Raw genomic sequence first — 21,729 nt, forward strand, 5'->3', positions numbered from 1 at the left:
CGCCTAGGTTTAAGTACCCGTATCTTCCGTACTGTTCAATAAAAAGCATTTTAATTTGATCGGTGGCCATTTTCTCAGAATTGTCTCCATATCTTTTAACTACGCGACCCTATCGGTTTGGATGTGTATTGCACTCTGATACACTATAACTCTATGAAAATATGGCCGCAGATGGAATTAAAATTATTTTTATTGAACAATACAGAAGATACGGGTACTTACACCCTCCCGTTTTAACTTGTTACATCCATGGCTGTGGGGTCAGCACTTTATATTTGAAAAGTGAACGTTTATGTAGATGTACGGGTTGTAAATGGAGAGATTTCTAAAACCAGGAACAAATAGCCAGGGCTATTAAAGTACCAACAGTACAAAGTACTCATTATACACAATGTCTAATTTCACAAGTTTACAAATGTATAAAACGGATACAAATCTTTGGAAATTATCAGATCTACAAGCTCACAATGCCTCGCATTGCAACACATTGTGAGCTTGTAGATGTGCTAATTTCAAATGGCCAAAATGTATATAGGGCTGAAGTGGTTAATGTGTGTATTGTAATAATAATGATCTATATCTACAAAGTAAATAAAGTTTTCTAATAATTGTAGTGGAGTAAAAGTACAACATTTGGATCCGAGATGTAGTGGAGCAGAAGTAAAAGTATTGGAAATTGGAAAAATATATACTTAAGTAAATGTACTTTCCACCACTGACTTTAACTACAGGGTTGTTGTCATTTTCCTTCCTCTAGTGCAGTGGGTTATCAAGCCTTTATTGGTCAGTCATTTCTTTGTATAATTACTAGGTCATTTGTCATGTCTGTCCTGTGCAACTTCAAAGCCTAAAATAAATGTAATTGTTATTCATAATGTGTTCCAGTGTTCAACGACAAAAACACAATTTAATCGTTAATCGCAATTATTTGTGGGATTAATGGTCACGTAAAATGTCATAATCGTAACAGCCCCACGTGCACACTGATGATAAGTTGATGTTGGCTCCTGCCTCCATCAAGTTAACATGAACACACACACACACACACACACACACACACACATACATGAGAGAGTTCTCGCCCCTCCCAAAGGAATCTTGGGAACGGGAGTGATTCTCTTATCAATTCCCCAAAGTGAGTCAAAAGGTGGCCTTGACTGAGCGAGCAGCCAGCAAGGCATAAACAGTCTATTGTCAGACCATGTTACTAAAAGACACATACAATATAAAAACACAATGAAGAAGTGTAGCATGTCAGGTTCTATCACATTCTGGTTGACTGGATCCCTGACTATCATTCAATTCCTGTATGGGTCAATCCACACATTTCCGTTCACGACCGTTCCGCGTCCGTACGGTCCCGTTTTTTTTAAAACATGGGAGTGGATGGGACTTCCGGCGAACGGAACCGACGCGGAACGGACGCCGTACGGTCGTGAACGGCCATGTGTGGATTGACCCTATAGCTGATATAGAGCATTGTTTGTTTCCTGTTCCTGTATAGCTGATGTAGAGCATTGTTTGTTTCCTGTTCCTGTATAGCTGATATAGATCATTGTTTGCTTCCTGTTCCTGTATAGCTGATGTAGAGCATTGTTTGTTTCCTGTTCCTGTATAGCTGATGTAGAGCATTGTTTGTTTCCTGTTCCTGTATAGCTGATATAGAGCATTGTTTGTTTCCTGTCAGATTTGCCTTGAGGACTGGAATCACCCCAATCCAAAATACTTCCTTGAACATCTGAAGACTAAGAAACATAGAAAGGTATGTAATCACCCTCCCCGGGCGGGGAGAGATATATATATTTTGGTATTATTATTATTTTTTTAATACATGAAAAAAAAACTGTAAAAAAATAAGTAATGAAAATAGCAGATCTGAAAGATGCGACGTGTTGTGAGCTTTTTCACTAGTCACTACTAAACCTGTCTGCTGTTCTCTACCCACAGAACAAGGGGAAAATATTTCACAAAGGTAAGGCCCTCTCTTGTACATTTGTTAAAGGGTTCACTCGAGTGGCGCAGTGCTAAAGTGTCCGCAAACTGCATCCGGCTTTGTCGAGTGACCATACGAACACAATGTGTCCCGTTTTCGGGGGAGGGAAGCCGGGCGGGGAGGGTGACAATAGTCACTGACTCACTGATAATAGCATAGAGCGGTGGTTCTCAACCAGTAGTCCGGGAACCACCAGTGGTCTGTGTGTGTGTGTGTGTGTGTTTGTGGGGGGGGGGGGGGGTCCCCAGTGAAATTAGTTAACATAGCATCACAATCATTTTAACCACTTACTGTAGCTTTTCAAAAATAGCAGATATACGTTAAATGTTTTTTTTACAAATATATATAAACTACTCACAAAATGTAAGGAAACTTGAATTTGGGCCATTATATCTCCCCTTTACTAATACCAATCAGTAAAGTGTTACATATCATTTTTATCGGTGATTAGTCACCTTTACAACGAGGTACAGCTTGTAAGCATCGGGCATTCATGGAATGAGCAACACAGGCAAACGTGTGGGTAGCGCCGAGAGTAATCACCCTCCCCGGGCGGGGAGAGATATATATATTTTGGTATTATTATTATTTTTTTAATACATGAAAAAAAAACTGTAAAAAAATAAGTAATGAAAATAGCAGATCTGAAAGATGCGACGTGTTGTGAGCTTTTTCACTAGTCATTACTAAACCTGTCTGCTGTTCTCTACCCACAGAACAAGGGGAAAATATTTCACAAAGGTAAGGCCCTCTCTTGTACATTTGTTAAAGGGTTCACTCGAGTGGCGCAGTGCTAAAGTGTCCGCAAACTGCATCCGGCTTTGTCGAGTGACCATACGAACACAATGTGTCCCGTTTTCGGGGGAGGGAAGCCGGGCGGGGAGGGTGACAATAGTCACTGACTCACTGATAATAGCATAGAGCGGTGGTTCTCAACCAGTAGTCCGGGAACCACCAGTGGTCTGTGTGTGTGTGTGTGTGTGTTTGTGGGGGGGGGGGGGGGTCCCCAGTGAAATTAGTTAACATAGCATCACAATCATTTTAACCACTTACTGTAGCTTTTCAAAAATAGCAGATATACGTTAAATGTTTTTTTTACAAATATATATAAACTACTCACAAAATGTAAGGAAACTTGAATTTGGGCCATTATATCTCCCCTTTACTAATACCAATCAGTAAAGTGTTACATATCATTTTTATCGGTGATTAGTCACCTTTACAACGAGGTACAGCTTGTAAGCATCGGGCATTCATGGAATGAGCAACACAGGCAAACGTGTGGGTAGCGCCGAGCAAAAATGTGCCAAAATCACCCAATATGCTTTTGCTGGTAATCGCTCTTGTTTTGAGTGACCTGCCAGCGCACACCTGCTGAGAGGTGGGTTCTGCAACTTTGCGTTCTGCAACATGGGTTCTGCAACTTTGTTGAGTTTGTGTATGCTCCAAGCAGCAACACTGCCCCCATGGAAAGATGCCACGTTTGTCCCTTCAGAATAAGGCCTGTGCAATAGGGCAAGTGAAGCTGGTGTTCCGTTACGCAGATTACGCATTATTTGATGTCAGCCCTGGTAGCATTTGCAGGCCGGTGTTTGCCAGTCAAAGGTGTGTGTCTGGCACCTGAGCATGGGCCCTGCAACTTTGACATATGTCTTTGGTACCGTTGTGCAAATCTTGCCTGTAAATCTATGGTTCCTCAGTGAAGCAAGGGGCCTGGGTTGTTGTCTTCCTTGTTGACTTCACCAGTCTCACAGAACTTAATCCTAAATTTGGAAATGGTACCAGGGCTAACACCAAATAATGCTGTCACTCTGCATAACGGAACACCAGCTTCACTTGCCCTGTTGCACGGGCCTTATCCTGACAAAAGTGGCATCTTTCCATGGGGGCAGTGTTGCTGCTTGGAGCATACACAAACTCAACAAAGTCGCAGAACCCATGTTCAGGTGCCAGTCACTCACCTGTGAGACAGTCACACACCTGAAGCCCATTGAATGTCATGAATGTCACAACATTGAATGTCAGCAGAAAAGTCTGAACATTTTTGCTCGGCGCTACCCACACGTTTGCTTGTGTTGCTCATTCCATGAATGCCCGATGCTTACAAGCTGTACCTCGTTGTAAAGGTGACTAATCAACGATAAAAATGATATATAACACTTTACTGATTGGTATTAGTAAAGGGGAGATATAATGGCCCAAATTCAAGTTTCCTTACATTTTGTGAGCGGTTTACATATAAGAAAGATATGCACACATTTTCAAGATTTTTCGAAAATAGCAGATGTTGGCTCCTGCCTCGATCAAGTTAACATGAACACATTTTACGCACGCACACGCACCCACACCCACACATACATATGAGAGAGTTCTCGCCCCTCCCAAAGGAATCTTAAGGGAGGAGGGAATAGGGCACGGGAGTGATTCTCTTATCTATTCCCCAAAGTGAATGAAAAGGTGGCCTTGACTAAGCGAGCAGCCAGCAAGGCATAAACAGTCTATTGTCAGAACTCCATGTTACTAAAAGACACATTCAATATAAAAGTAATAATATAAGTAACAATAAGCATAGTTATACTTTAGTACAACAATCTGAACACTGAAATAATTGGCTGTCTGCACTAGCAGTGAAGTGGGGAGCAGAGGGCCTCCCAGAGATATGGAGCTAAGGGTCATAGGTTGTTGTAAGCCATCCTGTCTAGTTCCTAGACAGTCCTTAGATCCTGTCGATCCTCCCTAGCTGGCCTGTCACTAGTAGCAAAAGTAACAGATGTAAACCCTGCACCTGGGTGCATGTTTTATCCCATTTGACTGGTTGGTATGTCTCAATGGAGCCAAATTGTCTAGCTGTACGTGCATGCAGGCACGTACTTCTACACAGTTACATGCAGGGCTCTTATTTTCCATTTTCAGTACATTCCATCATTATGGAGTGCAGTCAGTCTGAGTCCAGGCATCAGACAGGCCTATATTCAACGTAATGGGGCGGCCATACAGTAGCTCAATGGTTATAGAGCCCAGCCTATAGGAAGCCAGAGGTCCCAGGTTTGATTCCAGGCCTCAGCAATGTGTTCCTGAGCAAGACGCTTCACCCCTAACTGCTCCCAGAGGCGCTGTCCCCGTAGCTCCCCAATGCTCCTGTCACTGAGGATGGTTAAATGCAGATACCTCATTTCACTGTGTATGCAGATATACAGTAACAAATACCACAAAGGAGTGTGGACTATATTACTATTACTATTACTATTGCTATTACCTGAATTCACCTCTGATCTGTTTGTTTTCTCTCTGGATGCTCTTTTCCTCCTGGATTTCAGATGGTGTTGAGTGGGGTAAGATCCTATCCCTTTAAAAACATTTGTTTTTAACATTAGAGAGAGAGAGGGGGTAAGTGGTTTTCTTTGGTTAAAATAAGACATAAATGCAGTTCAAAGTGCTTTACATTCAGGTTAAAAAACACAAGTTAAACAAAACAATAAGTTAAAATCTAGACAAGAGAAAAATACAAAACAGTAGAAAAAATGTGTGTGGGGTGGGGGGACAGATTAAAAGGAGATCAGTTAAAAGCAAGATCATAGAAGTGGGTTTTTAGCTGCCTCTTAAAACCATAAACCGAGGTTGCCTGTCTGATATGCAGGGGGAGTAGGTTCCAAATCTTTGGTGCATAGCTACCAAAGGCAGCCTCCCTATGTCTCTTGCCATTTGTTGACAGCTCCGTCAACAGTCCAGCACCAAGTGACCTGAGGGGGCGCCCTGGGACATACTTCTCTTGGCAATCTGACAGATAGCAAGGTGCTAGGCCATTCAAGGCTTTAAAAACAAGTAAAATAACTTTAAAATCTATTCTAAAATATAGAGTGTTTGTTCAGTAACAGGAGTCTCCATGTCTCTCCAGCTCTTTATTAAACAGAAGATATATTTTCAGGTCGGGATACCAATTGTATCCAATCAGGACAGAGAATTCAGACAGGATACAGATTAAACCAGTGAAATTGGAAGTGATGACTCAAAGAAATTAACAGACAAAATTGGAACTGGAACACTATACAAATGAAGCTGAGAAATGGGTACTCTTTCCTGATTGGCTGAAATGTTGTCGCCTACCTGAAAATGACAAGAGCTGGGGAGGGGGGGGGGGGGGGGGGGCACCCCTGTGACTGATCAAACACTCTATAGCAATGATTACTATCACAATATAGTGCTTTAACCTTTTAACAAAACAATATCACTTACCCTACCTTTAAGTGGTTAATAACAAACTTATTGACACAAGCAAACGGTCTTTTGTTTTAATATTGTGCATTGATGATGTTTCTCCTTGTCTGACTCTTCCAGTATCTCTTCCAGTCTATTTGGACCACATTCCCTCTCTGCGGCAGTCCAGGAGAGCCCCATATTTAGGTTAGTACTGTGTGCTGACAAATACACATCCATGGACAAATACTTATAATTTTGAGGGTCCTTGACATGAAAAATGTTTGAGAACCACTGATATTTAGCAATAAACGTTTTTTTTATTCTTTTAGGATTTAGAAGACATTTGTAGAATCCCCAGAAGCAAAGATTTTAGTTAAAAATGTTTGCTTAAAATATATATATATATATATATATTTTTTTTTTAAATATATATATATTGTACAATATATATTTTTGAGTGGTGCCAACCACTCCTATATCTGACTTTGTCTGTGTGTCCGGGTGTGTGTCCAATAAACAAACATTGATGACAACATCAATACGGGGCACATCAAAGGCACCACTCTCTTCACACAGGGTGTGATTTTTATATATATTGTACAAATCTTCAAGATTAAAAAAATAATTTGTAAAAAAATATTGATTTACTGATATTGAATTATTATTCATCTAATTTGAGTATTACCGTTATATCGTATGACTGGATTCTTCTGAATTATTATAATTATTACTACACATTGTTATGATTATGTCTGAATGGAGTGTTCTAGCAGGGAACGTAAACAAGGAAGATAAGGCGCACTAATCTGCATTAGTGTTTACTGGGAAAGGAGAAGTGCTTAGCCAAAATACTGCACCGGGCCGTCTGGTTACATTTAAATCCTTGAGGTTAACCTTTCACCCTCCTGGGACTCTGTATTTTTTTGTTAATCTATGTTAACTTTTAGTTTTCACCAACACTGAGTTTGTTGTCAGACTCCCGTTGCCTTCCGAGGCGTTTTCTTTTAGTTCTTTGGCTATTCTCATTTCAATCCATTACTATCTCATTTTCATTTATTTATTTTTGTGTAATTTTTATTATGTCAAAAGTCCCTAAAGTTTGATTTTGAATGACTTCCTGTGAACGCAAACTAGAGAATAAATAAGTATTACACCCATACTAGGTATCCTCTAAAATGTAGTTACTATAGGGTTTGGATGACAATATAGCCTTTGCAACAGAAACAAATTATAATTAAAAAAAATATAATAATAATAATATATATGTATATATTTTTTGCATCACCATTTGCTAGTTGTCCTGTAGAGAACCCCTGCATTGTGTGCTGGTTTTCCACTTGTTCCTCCTGGCTGTAAAATGACATTTAATTCCCTTTAAGCAGCACATCCTACTGTCCTTCATTGTAACACACAGGAATGTGGTTTTATTTTCTGTATTTGTCTCCCTCCCTGCAGGCTTGCCGTCTCTGGTGACTCTGTACATGAGTTCAGAGTCTGGCTCCCTGTTCTACCTGTGTCACGCCTGTGAGGAATCAGTCTCTGACATAAAGAAACATTTCACCTCTACTGAGCACTGCCGCAACTACTACGTAAGTGTTGACCACCACCTGACCTTATACAGAGATGTGTGATTTGGAGTACGGTCCCAAATCACGCTACAGAGATACACATCAGCTTGCATCAATGCTCTTTGTAATCTTTCCTATAATTCCCAGAACTACACCAACCCAGACATACTGAGGTTCTCCTGGATTCACAGCAATCATATGGAGCTGTGTGTGGATTCTGCGGCCCACAGGGACACAAAGAAAAACTGGGAGCTGCACAGTGGGAGGATGCAGGTCTGTTGGCAATACACAACACTTGAATTTGATCAGAGCGCTGCATAGTATACGTGATTGTACTTTTTTTTTTACAATATGTTTATTGTTTCTGCCTGACTGAAGGCGTGGCATGTTTCCGCCCCCATCCGTCTGTGTGTCCGTGTCCCCGTCCGTGTGTGTGTGCGTGTTTGTCCTGCCGTCTGTTAAGCACCATTGAACCGATCGGCGTGAAACTGTGCACGCACACTCCCTGGAGTGCACGTGAGCCAGTACCGCGGGAAGTAGGGGTGCGGGGGGTGCGGCCGCCCCCCCTCCCGAACCGAATAAACCGAATTTAGGTGACCAAAAAACCCCCCCAAAACCCGACCAAAACCGAAAAAAACAATCGCGCGCGCGCATAACGCAGCCCTAACCTAAAAGGTCTTCCCGCGGCTATGACGTGAGCCAGAGCAGAAACAGTTGCCCAAATCTTTCACTTCAGCCTGAATGTTAAAGCGCCACCAGGAGGCCGATATTTGCAACAACAAAAAAAACGATATTACTCCTACAGATTGTGTCCAAACATCACGCAAACCGGTACACAGTATGTCTATAGTCATGTGATCAATACGGATCTGTCCGATTTCTCATGTTTTGTCCTAATAGAGGATATGCGTGTGACATCATCAAACCCGGAAGTTATGCAGGAATGCCTACTGAGTGTCAAAAAAATACTTTCTGGCCTTGACAGCCCATGCATCCAAACAGAAAAGTCATATCTGATTGCATTAAACTAATTTTGCATGTTTCTTTGCCACTCGATTTGCCACTCGATGTGCCATTCACTTTAAGCATGCACATATCCTCTATTGGCTAAGATTGGCAGTTTGCTGGAGTGGCTCGTTTTGAACAAAATGTCTCAAATCATGAACTTTTTCCGATTGCCGTGAAACTTTGCACGAACATAACCACTAGGCCCAGGAAGAAATGCCACCCTTTTCACATTGGCCTGTTATAGTGCCAGTTTGCACCTGGGGCTCTTATCCTGTTGACTCGTTGAACGGTTTAAACATTCTAGGAATCTATAATGTGTATGTGTGTAATCAGTATAATGTTGCGTGCATGTAACTGTGTGCAGGCAGGGCATATAGTCATATGGAAAAATCCCTATCACAGGTCAGAGAGCTCATCACTTTGTCTGACTGTGTGAGCATAGCTCTGGGTTTACCACTTTCAACATGATAGCACTGGATGTCATTATAGGCCAAATATTTTATTTTCAAAATCTTCAAGAATAGCGAAAACAGGAGATGCGATGGCGGATGCGTTATCTCAAGACGTAACTTTGCAAACAATATTTTCACTTGTGTCTGCTGATCACCCCTGAAGCCACAGGGGATTAGTTCTGCTAATAATGGAAACTATCAGCGCAATCAATTTACAGGTCACCACAAAACTAACATAAATTAGCAGAGATTACATTTTACCGTCCCAAAATGTTATTAAAGGTGTTAACATAATAGATTCCTGAAACAATTCATTTTCCAAATCCAACGTGGGCAAAATAATGTCTTCGATGTTGTAACCAGAAGGAACATTGTGGTTGATGGTTTCAATATACATGAGCTGTTTTATTCCATCTTTTCTGTGTTGTGTACAGGTTGTGGACATGCCTAGAGATTTGTTTGATACGGTGAAAGGAACCAGTTATGTCGGTAAGGTACATGCTACTGCCCTCTGTTTTATTATATTGACTTTGCCTACAGAGATAAGTGTAAAATGTTGTCCCAGTGCCAGAGATTTTTTCAAGGTTAAAAAAAAGTGCTTAGGAAGTGAGATACAAACCTTTTCAGTTATAAGTTAAACAAGGAGTGGATGGAGCTGCAAATCTTAAGATATTGATATCTTGGGTGACTATATCATTTTGGCGCGACTGTCACTCTAAAGTAATGTAGAACACAGATCCCAGATTTTGAAGTTATATTATTTACTTGAATGTTAAAGCACAAGGTCACTTGTGGTAGAGGTTTGGGTTGTGTAGTTACAGTACCTTGTCATGATTGGTGAGATATCTAGCGCCATTGATTGGAAATAATAATAAATAAATAAAAGGTTTCCTCATTGACTTGACCAATATGTAAACAAAACCCAGTATTTGTGTTTTTATTTTATTTTTTATGTCAACTTCCTGTTGATTTTTACTATTCTATGGATACAGTCCGGGTTTACTTCCCAATACAAATGTCTAAATCGACATCAAGTTGACATTTTTCATTACAAAAACAAAATCTGCTTTGTTTGCACTTGTGACTTTGAGAGCTGTGCGATGTAAGTTAACTGAGGAGACTATTTTTGGATTATTCATTTAAAAAAGAAACGGCACAATGGAACGAGATGTCTCGCCAATTGGATTAGTTTACACCATGACGAGGTAATTCATTACAGAACCCTAACTTCTACCAAAGTGTCCTTCTGCTTACGGACTAAAACACTTGAATTCTGGAGCGGTTACAAATTCCTGATTCTTCTCACTCTCTGACAGCGATGCAGACTCTGAGTCACAACCCCTACCTTCTGGGACTGAAGAGGACCACAGGTCAGTTGATGAGCTGGTCCATGGCTTCTCCATGGGTCGCCTCATCATTCATTATTTTGTGTTCCCCTCAATGGCTTCCGGTTGCTGCCAGCAGCCACTAGTACAAAGCCATGTTAACCTTTAGGATTTGATCCAACCCCATACCTCAGCCTGCACACTTAGAATAGCTAACACAGGAATGCTTTACAAGCCTTCCCCTAAAACACCCTGGACAACGCTCCACACGTCCTAGACTCTTCTCCCTTCTCTAAAACACCCTGGACAACGCTCCACACGTCCTAGACTCTTCTCCCTTCTCTAAAACACCCTGGACAACGCTCCACACGTCCTAGACTCTTCTCCCTTCTCTAAAACACTCTGGACAACGCTCCACACGTCCTAGACTCTTCTCCCTTCTCTAAAACACTCTGGACAACGCTCCACACGTCCCAGACTCTTCTCCCTTCTCTAAAACACCCTGGACAACGCTCCACACGTCCTAGACTCTTCTCCCTTCTCTAAAACACTCTGGACAACGCTCCACACGTCCTAGACTCTTCTCCCTTCTCTAAAACACCCTCGACAACGCTCCACACGTCCCAGACTCTTCTCCCTTCTCTAAAACACTCTGGACAACGCTCCACACGTCCTAGACTCTTCTCTCTTCTCTAAAACACCCTGGACAACGCTCCACACGTCCTAGACTCTTCTCTCTTCTCTAAAACACCCTCGACAACGCTCCACACGTCCCAGACTCTTCTCCCTTCTCTAAAACACCCTGGACAACGCTCCACACGTCCTAGACTCTTCTCCCTTCTCTAAAACACCCTGGACAACGCTCCACACGTCCCAGACTCTTCTCCCTTCTCTAAAACACCCTGGACAACGCTCCACACGTCCTAGACTCTTCTCTCTTCTCTAAAACACCCTCGACAACGCTCCACACGTCCCAGACTCTTCTCCCTTCTCTAAAACACCCTGGACAACGCTCCACACGTCCTAGACTCTTCTCCCTTCTCTAAAACACCCTGGACAACGCTCCACACGTCCTAGACTCTTCTCCCTTCTCTAAAACACCCTGGACAACGCTCCACACGTCCTAGACTCTTCTCCCTCCTGGCTCCCAAGCTGTGGAATAAACTCTCCATTGCAGTCAGAACTGCAGACAGACTCGCTCCCCGTTTTTCACTGCAGTCTGAAAACTCACCTCTTCATGCTCTACCTCACCTCCTAGTACTCCTCCATCCTTGTATACTATGCTATACTGTACTAGTTATACTAGGCAGATATGACACAAAAACATGTTTATTTGTGTTTATTTTATTGGCTTGAACACAAATTGAGTTAAGAATAATATTATATTTAGCTTTGATGTTTACCAGATATCCTAGTTTTCCTAGAAGCACTATACTGTTCTCTATTCCATTCTACTCGTGTGACTGTTGTTTGTTGACTACGGTTCATGCCGTTTTTAGGGTCAGAGTTAGGGTTAGAGTTTTCTAAATGCCTAAATTATAATTGTAATCTATGCAGTTTAATTGAACCCTTCAGTGAAAAATATATAAATAGATCCCTTCTTTATTATTTTGATCCCTTATTTATCCATCTATCCACAGCTGCAAGGCCAAAAAAGATGTCGATACAGACATACCTGGGAACCGCCAACAGGAAGCATCCTCTTCTAGGTCAGTGCTTTGCATCAATGTTGATTTTGAAAGCAAATTGGTTTTATTCATAGTCTTTTGAAAGAAATTCTGTTTAGTTTTAGTCATATTTTAGTCACATGAAACGTTTTACTTTTAGTCTAGTTTTAGTTGACTAAATATCATAAAGATTTTAGTCGAGTAAATCTACAGTTGATTTAGTGATGCCATCGAAATGGCTGATTTTCACTTGGCTGCATGCCGAAAATTGCTGATCTACAAGCTCACAACGCGTCGCGAGCTTGTAGATCTGCTATTTTCAGTCTGTGACACCCGCGTGAAACCATGATGACTTGTCTTTTAGTTATACTGGATCTCTTCTCCACTATAGTCCCTCCCTAACATTTTAATCGAGTTTTTATTAGTTGACAAAATTGTCAGTACATTTAGTCATAGTTTTTAGTCATCATAGCTTAGTTTTTATGAAGTTTTCGTAAGTGGAAAAAGGTTGTCCACGAAAAAATAATCGTCATAGTTTTAGTCGATGAAATCAACACTGCTTCTCCTCCCTGCAGGTCTGGAGCACCTGGTGGAATGCCGCTGTGAGGAGCAGACTGACAGACGCTTATATCTCTGCACCGTCTGCAAACTCACTCTAACCGACACTAAGATCATCAAACATCTCCTCGGCTTCTATCACATCCACCGATACATTGTAATTTTTGCTACACTCTTGATTGTTTTTGTTTTTTTTTAAAGGAAACTCTCCAGTCAACATGCTCAATAAGACAGTGGTTCTCAAACCTTTTCATGTCAAGGACCCCCAAAATTAGTGGTTTTGAAGGAAAGTAGGGTTTTACACTCCTTCGTGGCTTTTGGTAGTGCATTCCACATTTTTTGTTGCATGGTAGGAGAACGAATTCAAACCCTTTTTTAGTGCCAAATCTGGGTTGAACGTGATTAGTGGCGCTACCTCTGGTATTATGATTGTGGACTTCATTTACATTGTTTGAGTAGTTTGACAGGTACATGGGTGTCTTTGTGGTGTTGTGTATCTTGTAGACCAGGCCCATTGCAAGTTGCTGTACTCTGTCCTCTATCCTGAGCCATCCGACCCTTGCAAAGTGAGCAGGGGTTAGATGAGAGTATTAGATAGGAGTATTAGTAATTCATTACAGAACCCTAACTTCTACCAAAGTGTCCTTCTGCTTACGGACTAAAACACAGGAGTATTAGTAAGGCCAAGAAGTAGCCTGACCAGTTTGTTTTGGGATGTCTGGATGTCTTGTTTTAAGGCCTTAGTGGTGTTGTGGTACCATGAGGTGCATGCATAGTCGAAGTAACCCTGTTCTTTTTCAAAAGTCCAGTAGACTTTTTAAAATCAATTAACTGATGATGGAAATGTACTAATGTACTTAGGTTGCGTGGCTTTGATGCTAGACTTAATGTACTGTAGTTTCAGTAATTATTACCTCTGCCAAGGAGGAGGGCTCGCAAAAGCCAGAGTAGACTATAAAATGACCCCAATTTATTTTTCTTTGACATATTACTCCTTGTTACTTTAAACCTTACAAACTGGTGTTCTTATTTTGGGCCTGTTATAGGTTTCAACAAATGGTCAAAGTTTAGATGCAAGGTTTCTGCACAACAGCGACAATTGGAAACCAATGCCTGAATTTCCATTCATTTGATTTTGATGACCACCTGTGCCTTTCAAGGTTTACTTTATTTGTCATTAACATGCTTTCACATGAAAACGAAATTTGCACTCAGGACCAGCAGTATGTATAAATAAAAACTATCATTTCATGAATAAAACTAGTTGTCATTAAAATCCTACAGTGAATAAAAAGCAGCATTAAAAACATAAAATCCCTAGTAGCAGCAATTCAGAGGCAGAGCGTCAAGAAAAGTGCAGTTCAGCAGTTATAAAGTGCATTTAGAGTTCAGTGCTCAGAGTTCAGCAGCCTTACAGCCTCTGGATAGAAGCTGCGCCTGAATTTTTCAGTCCTGGCTCTAATGGACTGAATCTGGCTTCTCCTCTCGGAGCGGAGTGGGACAAACACTTTATGTGCCGGGTGAGTGGGGGTCTCCCATGATGCTGGCAGCGGTGCTCCTGTACCGGCTGTCATAGATGTCCTTAACTGCCGGGAGGTCGCTGTTGGTGATCCTCTGGGCGGTTTTCACCACTTTCTGCAGCCTTTTTTTATCTGCGGCGGAGCAGTTCCCATACCAGGTGGTGATGGAGAAAGTGAGGGTACTCTCCACCACGCACCTGTAGAAAGCCTCCAGCACTTAGGAGCTGAGACCGGCCTGTCTCAGCCTTCTGAGAAAGTAAAGGCGCTGGTGGGCCTTTTTCAGGATGTTGGAGACATTGATGGTCCACTTTAAGTCCTCCGAAATGTGAACCCCCAGGTATTTAAAAGTGGAGACTCTTTCCACGTGGCTCCGTTTATGGACAGGGCGGGGGGAGGAGCATGAGCCTTCTTCCGAAAGTCCACAATCATCTCCTTCGTTTTCTCCACATTTATGCAGAGACTGCTTTCTCCACTGTAGTCCACTACGCCTGTCACCTCCTGCCGATACGATGTCTCGTCGTTGTGGGATATCTGTCCCACTACGACTGTGTCATCTGCAAATTTCACCACCTGGCAACCTGGCTATTTAGCCGAGCTGTCATGTGTGAGCAGCGTGTTGAGCAGGGGGGCTAAGGACGCAGCCCTGGGGGGAGCCGGTGTTGAGGATGATGTAGGAGGATGTAATGCCGTGGATCCTGACACACTGTGGCCGGTGAGTCAGGAAATCCAGTACCCATTTGCAGAGGTTAGATGATAGTCCAAGCAGCAGCAGCTTGTTGACCAGAGCCTGCAGGATGATAGTGTTGAACGCAGAGCTATAGTCCAGGAACAGTAGCCTGACATACGAGTCCTTCTTCTCCAGGTGTTTGAAAGCAGTGTGAATGACAGCCGACACCGCATCTGAGGTAGAACGGTTCTCCCTGTAGGCATACTGGTGTGGGTCCACTACACTGATCGATGTCTGTCGATGTTGTTCTTAATGTGGGCCATGACTAGCTGCTCGAAGCACTTCATGATTATCGGGGTGAGGGCCACTGGACGAAAGTCATTCATGCTCCTTGCAGCTGCATTTTTGGGTACTGGAATGATGGTGGATGTTTTCAAGCACACCGGTACCACGGCCTGAGAGGGAGAGATGTTAAAGATATCCGTCCACACCCCAGTGAGTTCCTGAGCACAGTCTCTCAGCACTCTTCCAGGGATATTGTCTGGGCCTGTGGCTTTCCGGGGGTTTATGCGCAGCAGGGTCCTCCTTACATCCGCCTCAGACACAGTGAGAGGGAGGTGGTCCTGTGGGACAGCTAGCCTGGAGCTGGGCGAGGTGTTGGTTGCCTCGAAGCGTGCATAGAACGTGTTGAGGGCATCTGGGAGAGATGGATCTGAGGAGCATTCAACATCCCTCTTGCCATAATCGGTGATGGTTTTAATGCCTCTCCACATGTCCCTGGTGTTATTTGTGGAAAAGTGCCCCTGGATTTTTTGGGCCTGCTTTGCTTTTGCTCTTTTTATTCCAGCCTCCAGGTCCTTCCTCGCTGCCCTCAGGGCTGAGCCGCCTCCTTAAAGACCTGCCAGTTGGTTCTCTCGAAGCAGTCCTGGAGCATAGGAACGGCTGTGCTCGGCCACACAGTGATGTCCTTCTGTGTGGGCCTGTTATATTTGAGCACAGGGCGATGAGCAGGAATCAGCAGAAGGGAGATGTGATCAGAGAGGCCCAGCTGGGGGCGGGGCACTGCTCTGTATGCGTCCCGTTTGTTTGTATACACTTGGTCCAGCATGTTGTTGCCTCTAGTTGCTATGGAAACATGTGCATAGAACTGAGGGAGAGTGTCAGTGAGCTTCACATGATTAAAGTCGCCCGCCACCACACAGAAGGCTCCAGAATGTTTATTTCTTATGTGTCACCACAGTCCTGTCCTTCAAATGAGCAAACTGGCGAGTTTTTAAGGCCTTATACGAGTGTTGTTGGGTAGCCTACTACATTGACCTGGGTGTTGTTTGTGTCTCCAGAATGCATGGCATCCCTCTACTCTGCAGTGCTACAGTTCCTACACCTACAACCACCAGTTTCACAGCATGATGCAGGCTTTAGCTAAACAGATGGAAGAAATCCATGGAACGACCATCACTGATATGAAGGTAATGAAGTACAGTAACACTCTAGAAGTAAACGATCATCAGAAATACATTTCCTAAGATGCTCTGGTAGTGCACTGTATGTCAGTTTTAATAACTGTAAGGCCTTGTGTTTATAGAAAGTGGTCCTGGAGCCAGCTTTGTTCTCATCAGTGGAAGATACTTACTATGCAGAGGGTATGTTTTTATTTATTTTAAATCTTTAGTTCCAGAGTCAGAAACACCATTCACATTATTATTCCTACTGTTGGCCACATTCAGGGCATTGTATTTATTTTTAATAGAGCTTAAAGGAGGCAATTCAGAGTGCTTTACATACACAAAACATTAAGCATCGAGATATGAAGACACAGAGCATTAAATAACAGTACAATTATTTGTGTTTTGTTTTAAATGAAACCAAAATAAGGGAATATAATTATAGTGCAGAGGAAATGATACAAAAAAAAGCATATGTCCCTATATGTAACCATGTAACCCTCACTGACCATGTTTAGCCTTGAAGATGCTGGAAGACTGGAGGAAGGAACGCAAGGAGAGCAGCTTGATGACCATCATCACACCAGGAGACAAGCTGGGTAAGTATTAGACCAGAGGTGATGATGTAGAGGGCCACTATATTTACACACTCACTCCAGAGGACCACATTGCATATAGATAAGAGGGCAGACACCTCTTATCTCCGTATTTTTACTTTTTTCGTAAATTAATGGCGTACTTTGCCATTCTATGTCACACAAAAGTATAGCAAAAATAGCCGATGTACAAGCTCAAAACACATCGACGTGTTTTGAGTTTGTAGATCTGCTATTTTTGCAATTGTTGAATTGGAATCCTGATTTGTGTATGTAATATAGATCCAAACATCGTTAGTTAGTTAGTTAGTTAGTTTTATTTCAGTCATGATTTTTTATTTTATTTTCATACAAAACAGTTGAACATACAGTACAACTTTTTAAACAAAACAGTTGAACATATAGTACAACTTTTTAAACAAAACAGTTGAACATATAGTACAACTTAGTCAACAAGATGACTATTTGACCGAAAAGGTATGGGCTGAAGCCGAAGCTTATTTTGCCCACCTTTTTACCATTTAAAAAAAATGTTATCAAAGTAGCATAAGAGCAAACAAAAGAAAATGAACAAACACAGAGCTTCAAATATTACATTTCAGAACAGACGAAACAAAAAGAAACAACAATTTGTTTAGTTTTTCAGACGTAAACAGTTTGTTTATACCTTTTTCTATTTATATTATAACAATATTTTCTATCACTAGCAGCATTTATACCGTCACTATTTAGAATTTATTATTTTTATTATTAATTTATTTTATTTTATTTTTTCTATTTATTTATAAACTTTATCCTTTCTATTGTAGAGTTACTTACCGCTACACTTTACATATATATGAAGTGATTCATATGTGCTTCATAGTGCTTCATACATATAATATATGCACTCAAATACACACTCACAAACATATTTCTCCACATATGTATGCGTGCATATGAAAGTATGCCCACACACATATGGATACTCACTTTCATATTTATAACTATTCATTGCATGTGTATATGTAACTATCAATTACCTTTGCTTTATATAATTTCTTGAATGTTTTTATTGAGTTGGACATTTTGATTTTGTTTCCCAATGAGTTCCACAGATCTACCCCTATGACCGATATGCATCTCTCTTTGGTGTTGGTCCTTGCTTTTTTTTTTTTTTAATATGGCAGTTCCCCTGAGTTCGTATCTGCTTTCTCTAGGCTTGAACAGCTCTTGCATGCAGCTTGGAAGTAGTTGGTTGTGTGCCTTGTACATTATTGCAGTGGAGTTGAGGTTGACTAGATCTCTCAATTTCAGTGTGCGGCTTTCTATGAATAGTGGATTAGTTGGAGCATAGTAATCAGACATTAACTATTGTTATTGCTTTTTTTTGTAACATAAAGATAGGTTGAATTATTGTTTTATAAGTATTTCCCCACACTTCCACACAGTATGTTAAATATGGCAATAATAAGGAGCAGTATAGTGTCTGGAGTGATTTTCTTGTTTATGATTCCTTTCATTTTGTATAAAATTGCTATTGTTTTGGATATTTTTCTTTTTAAGATGTCTATATGTGGCTTCCAAGTAAGTTTGTTGTAAGTATTTGTATTCCTAGGAATTTTGTATGGTTCACTTGCTCTAATTCAATATCATTTATGGTTAAATGGATTGGAATGTTACATTTTTTATTGCCGAAGATAATGACATTAGTTTTTCTTATGTTTCATGATAATTTATTTGTCAAACCACTTTTTTAAGATTTTTAAGTCATTTTCCAGTGCATGCAAGAGCTGCCCAAGGTCTGCACCTAAAGAGTACAGACTGGTATCATCTGCAAACAGAACGCAGTGCATATCCTGCAGGGCTTCACATATGTCGTTTATGTAGAGAATGAATAGTTTAGGGCCCAGGACCGAGCCCTGAGGAACTCCGAATGTTGTTTATAGGGTTTTCAGGGGACAATGTTTGTCATACAGCATAGACCTCACTCCAAGTCTGCTTGTGGAGGTCAGAATTGAGGGCATTTATTGCTTCAGGTGTTCTTTGTCGTGTCATTGCATAGGAGTGACTTGTATGTTTATTTTCCTTCCTGAGAAGTTGTGGAATAATGGCGAGGATAGGGAGATGGTCAGTCCTGCTGTTATTTGGCTTTCTAGTGTATTTGTATAGATGTTATCAATCAATGTTGCTGTGTCTATTGTTATTCTGCTGGGTTTTGTAATAACTGGGAAAAGACTATTTGTAAACATGGTGTCAATGAAATTGTTTGTTTTGTTGTTACCATGGGGATTTAGAATGTCAATATTGTTGTCACCACAACAAAGATGTATCTTATTGTTTTTTGTGTTGCCAAACATACTTTCAAGTTTTGAGTTGAAAGCGTCAAGAGCAAAATGCACATGTAGTAAACAAAAAAAGAGGGTGAGATAATCCATCATGAGTTCTAGGGTTTTTCCTTCTCCTAGTCCTCTTTTAACAAAGCCATCAGGGCCCTCAGGTAGCCTTATATCTGTACAAGTCTAGGTCGCTGAGTTGTCTTACCTTGACTATTTTGGCTTCTTCAGACGTGGTTCCATTCAGTTTAATGAACACATTGCAGTTCCTGGTCCAGGTTGCTTGTATTTTACTCTCTTTCTTCATGATGTGGGCCTCTCTTGCCATCCTGGCATTCTTCTGCGTCAGGTGCTCATTCATATAGACATTGGTGCCTTTTAGTTTCTTCCCTTGCATGAGTAGCTCTGTTTTGTGTCTCTGATTGACGAAGCGCATGATGATGGCTGGTTTGTTCTTCTGATCCTTTCGGGGAAGAGTGTGGCACGCCGAGATGTTGTTTGGGTCCAGGTGGATGTTCTTGCTCTTGAAGTAGCTGGTGACTTGCATTTCGAGGGTTTGTAGGTCCTCGATCGGAGCGTCTTCTCCGTTACTTCTTTCTGGAGCGGCCGCTCTCGCATATGATCGAGGTTTTATTTCGATCCCGGTCAGAATCACGTCATCTCTTCGTGAGTACTGTTCTAATTCTTCCACTCTCTGTTCAAGATGATTGATCTTTTCATCTTTTTTGTTGGCCTGAGTTCTGAGGAGTGTTACCTCCTTCATGAGCTCCGCCAGCACCACTTGTTGCTTCACAGCTTGGCTGATCTCAGCACTCATGTGGTTCAGAGACTTACGGATATCTTCAATATCCTCCTCCAACTTGCTTGCCTGCTTACTTGCCGTTCTTGTAGCCATGTTCAGTTTCCTTTTCGTTTGGATCGCTCTGAAATACGTTTTATATGTATTGTCATTAATTTGTTTGGGGAGCAGTTTCGCACGGCTCCGCTACCTACATGCATGAGAGAGAGAAAGAGAGAGAGAGAGAGAGGAAGATACCATCGTCACACATCGTCACACTTGATGAGCTGCAGGACAGCCATACATCTCCTCAGCAGGGTGAGTACCACCCAAGACGGAAATGGCAAGACTCGCCATCTCAGGTTTACTTCCCGTATCTGCGTGACGTAGGTGGACGGACGCCTTTTTAGGAGACAGGAAGCAGGTTGGAGTCTATTGATTCCAGTGGAAGAGTGAACGTGAACACAGCTTCTGAACCATTCTTTAGCTCCATGGTTACTGAACTAAATATTGGACCTAATCGTCACAAGACACAATATTTACAAGGATTTTCATACTAAAATGGCTTTTTTCTAAATATACAAATCAGGAAAAAATCTACATTGTTATCGACCTTTCTCTATCCCAGCAACACACTCAGATTTGGGAAGATATCTGAAGAGTCTATCTGCAGTCTGACAGACGAGACATACAGTAGAGGGCAAGTCATTTTATGCTTGGTTGCGCTTGGGTGTTGCGCTCTGAAAATAGCACATCTACAAGCTCACACAACAAGTTGTGAGCTTGTAGATCGGCTATTTTCACCATGCAACCAAGTGTAAAATCAGCCATTGCGACGCCATTAAGGCACCGCCAGAATACATTTTAGCCTGTAGATTTAGTTGACTAAAACTGGACAAAAACTGAAACATTACAGATGACTAAAACTCAATTCTATTCAAAAGACTATGACTAAAAAACGAAATCAAAGTTTGACTGTCAAAATCATCACCGTTGTGTTCTTTTTCAGTTCACGTCCCTGAGTTCTGCGAGCAGACAGAACTCTGTCAGAGTGAAAAAGAGAAAAAGAAAGAAGAAAGTGAGCCTTCTATCATCTCAGATTCTCTTCTTTCTTCCTCCTGTGAATTTATTTCGTTTTTTTTTTAAAGTATAAAGTTATTAAAGGTAGGGTAAGTGATATGTTTTGGTTAAAACAAAAAGTATTTTGTTAAAATGTTAAAATACTATATTCTGATAGTAATAGAGTGTTTGTTCAGTAACAGGAGTCTCCCTGTCTCTCCAGCTCTTTAATATATGTCTGCTCATTTCTTAGTGTCATCACTTCCAATTTCACTTGTTTAATCTATATCCTGATTGAGTTCTCTGTCCTGGTTGGATAAATTTGGAAATGAAACTGAAACGAAAATGCATTTTCTGTTTTATAAAGAGCTGGAGAGACAAGGAGACTCCTTTTACTGAACAAACACTCTATAGCAATGAGTACTATCACAATATAGAGCTATTTAACACTTATTTTAACCAAAGCAAATCACTTACCCTACCTTTAAATAATTTGTCATTTCCTTGTGTATTTAGGTCATTTGCCATGTCTGCCCTGTGCAGCTTCAAAGCCTAAAAAGCCAAATGTAATTTGTTATTCA

General features: G+C 41.3%; 1 protein-coding gene across 1 annotated transcript; it reads left to right on the plus strand.

Moving 5' to 3' along the window:
• Positions 1–9,307: 9,307 nt before the first annotated feature.
• Positions 9,308–17,010, plus strand: LOC311041028 (uncharacterized protein; the record flags this gene model as incomplete). The annotated part of the gene is made up of 8 exons (XM_084051465.1): positions 9,308–9,331; positions 9,653–9,707; positions 10,535–10,588; positions 12,184–12,252; positions 12,786–12,925; positions 16,296–16,424; positions 16,541–16,598; positions 16,919–17,010. 8 exons carry the CDS (start codon positions 9,308–9,310, stop codon positions 17,008–17,010), a joined length of 621 nt encoding a protein of 206 aa, XP_083907591.1.
• Positions 17,011–21,729: the final 4,719 nt, after the last annotated feature.

Source organism: Gymnoscopelus microlampas, assembly GCF_963454915.1.
Source record: "Gymnoscopelus microlampas genome assembly, chromosome: 24".
NCBI lineage: Eukaryota > Metazoa > Chordata > Actinopteri > Myctophiformes > Myctophidae > Gymnoscopelus > Gymnoscopelus microlampas.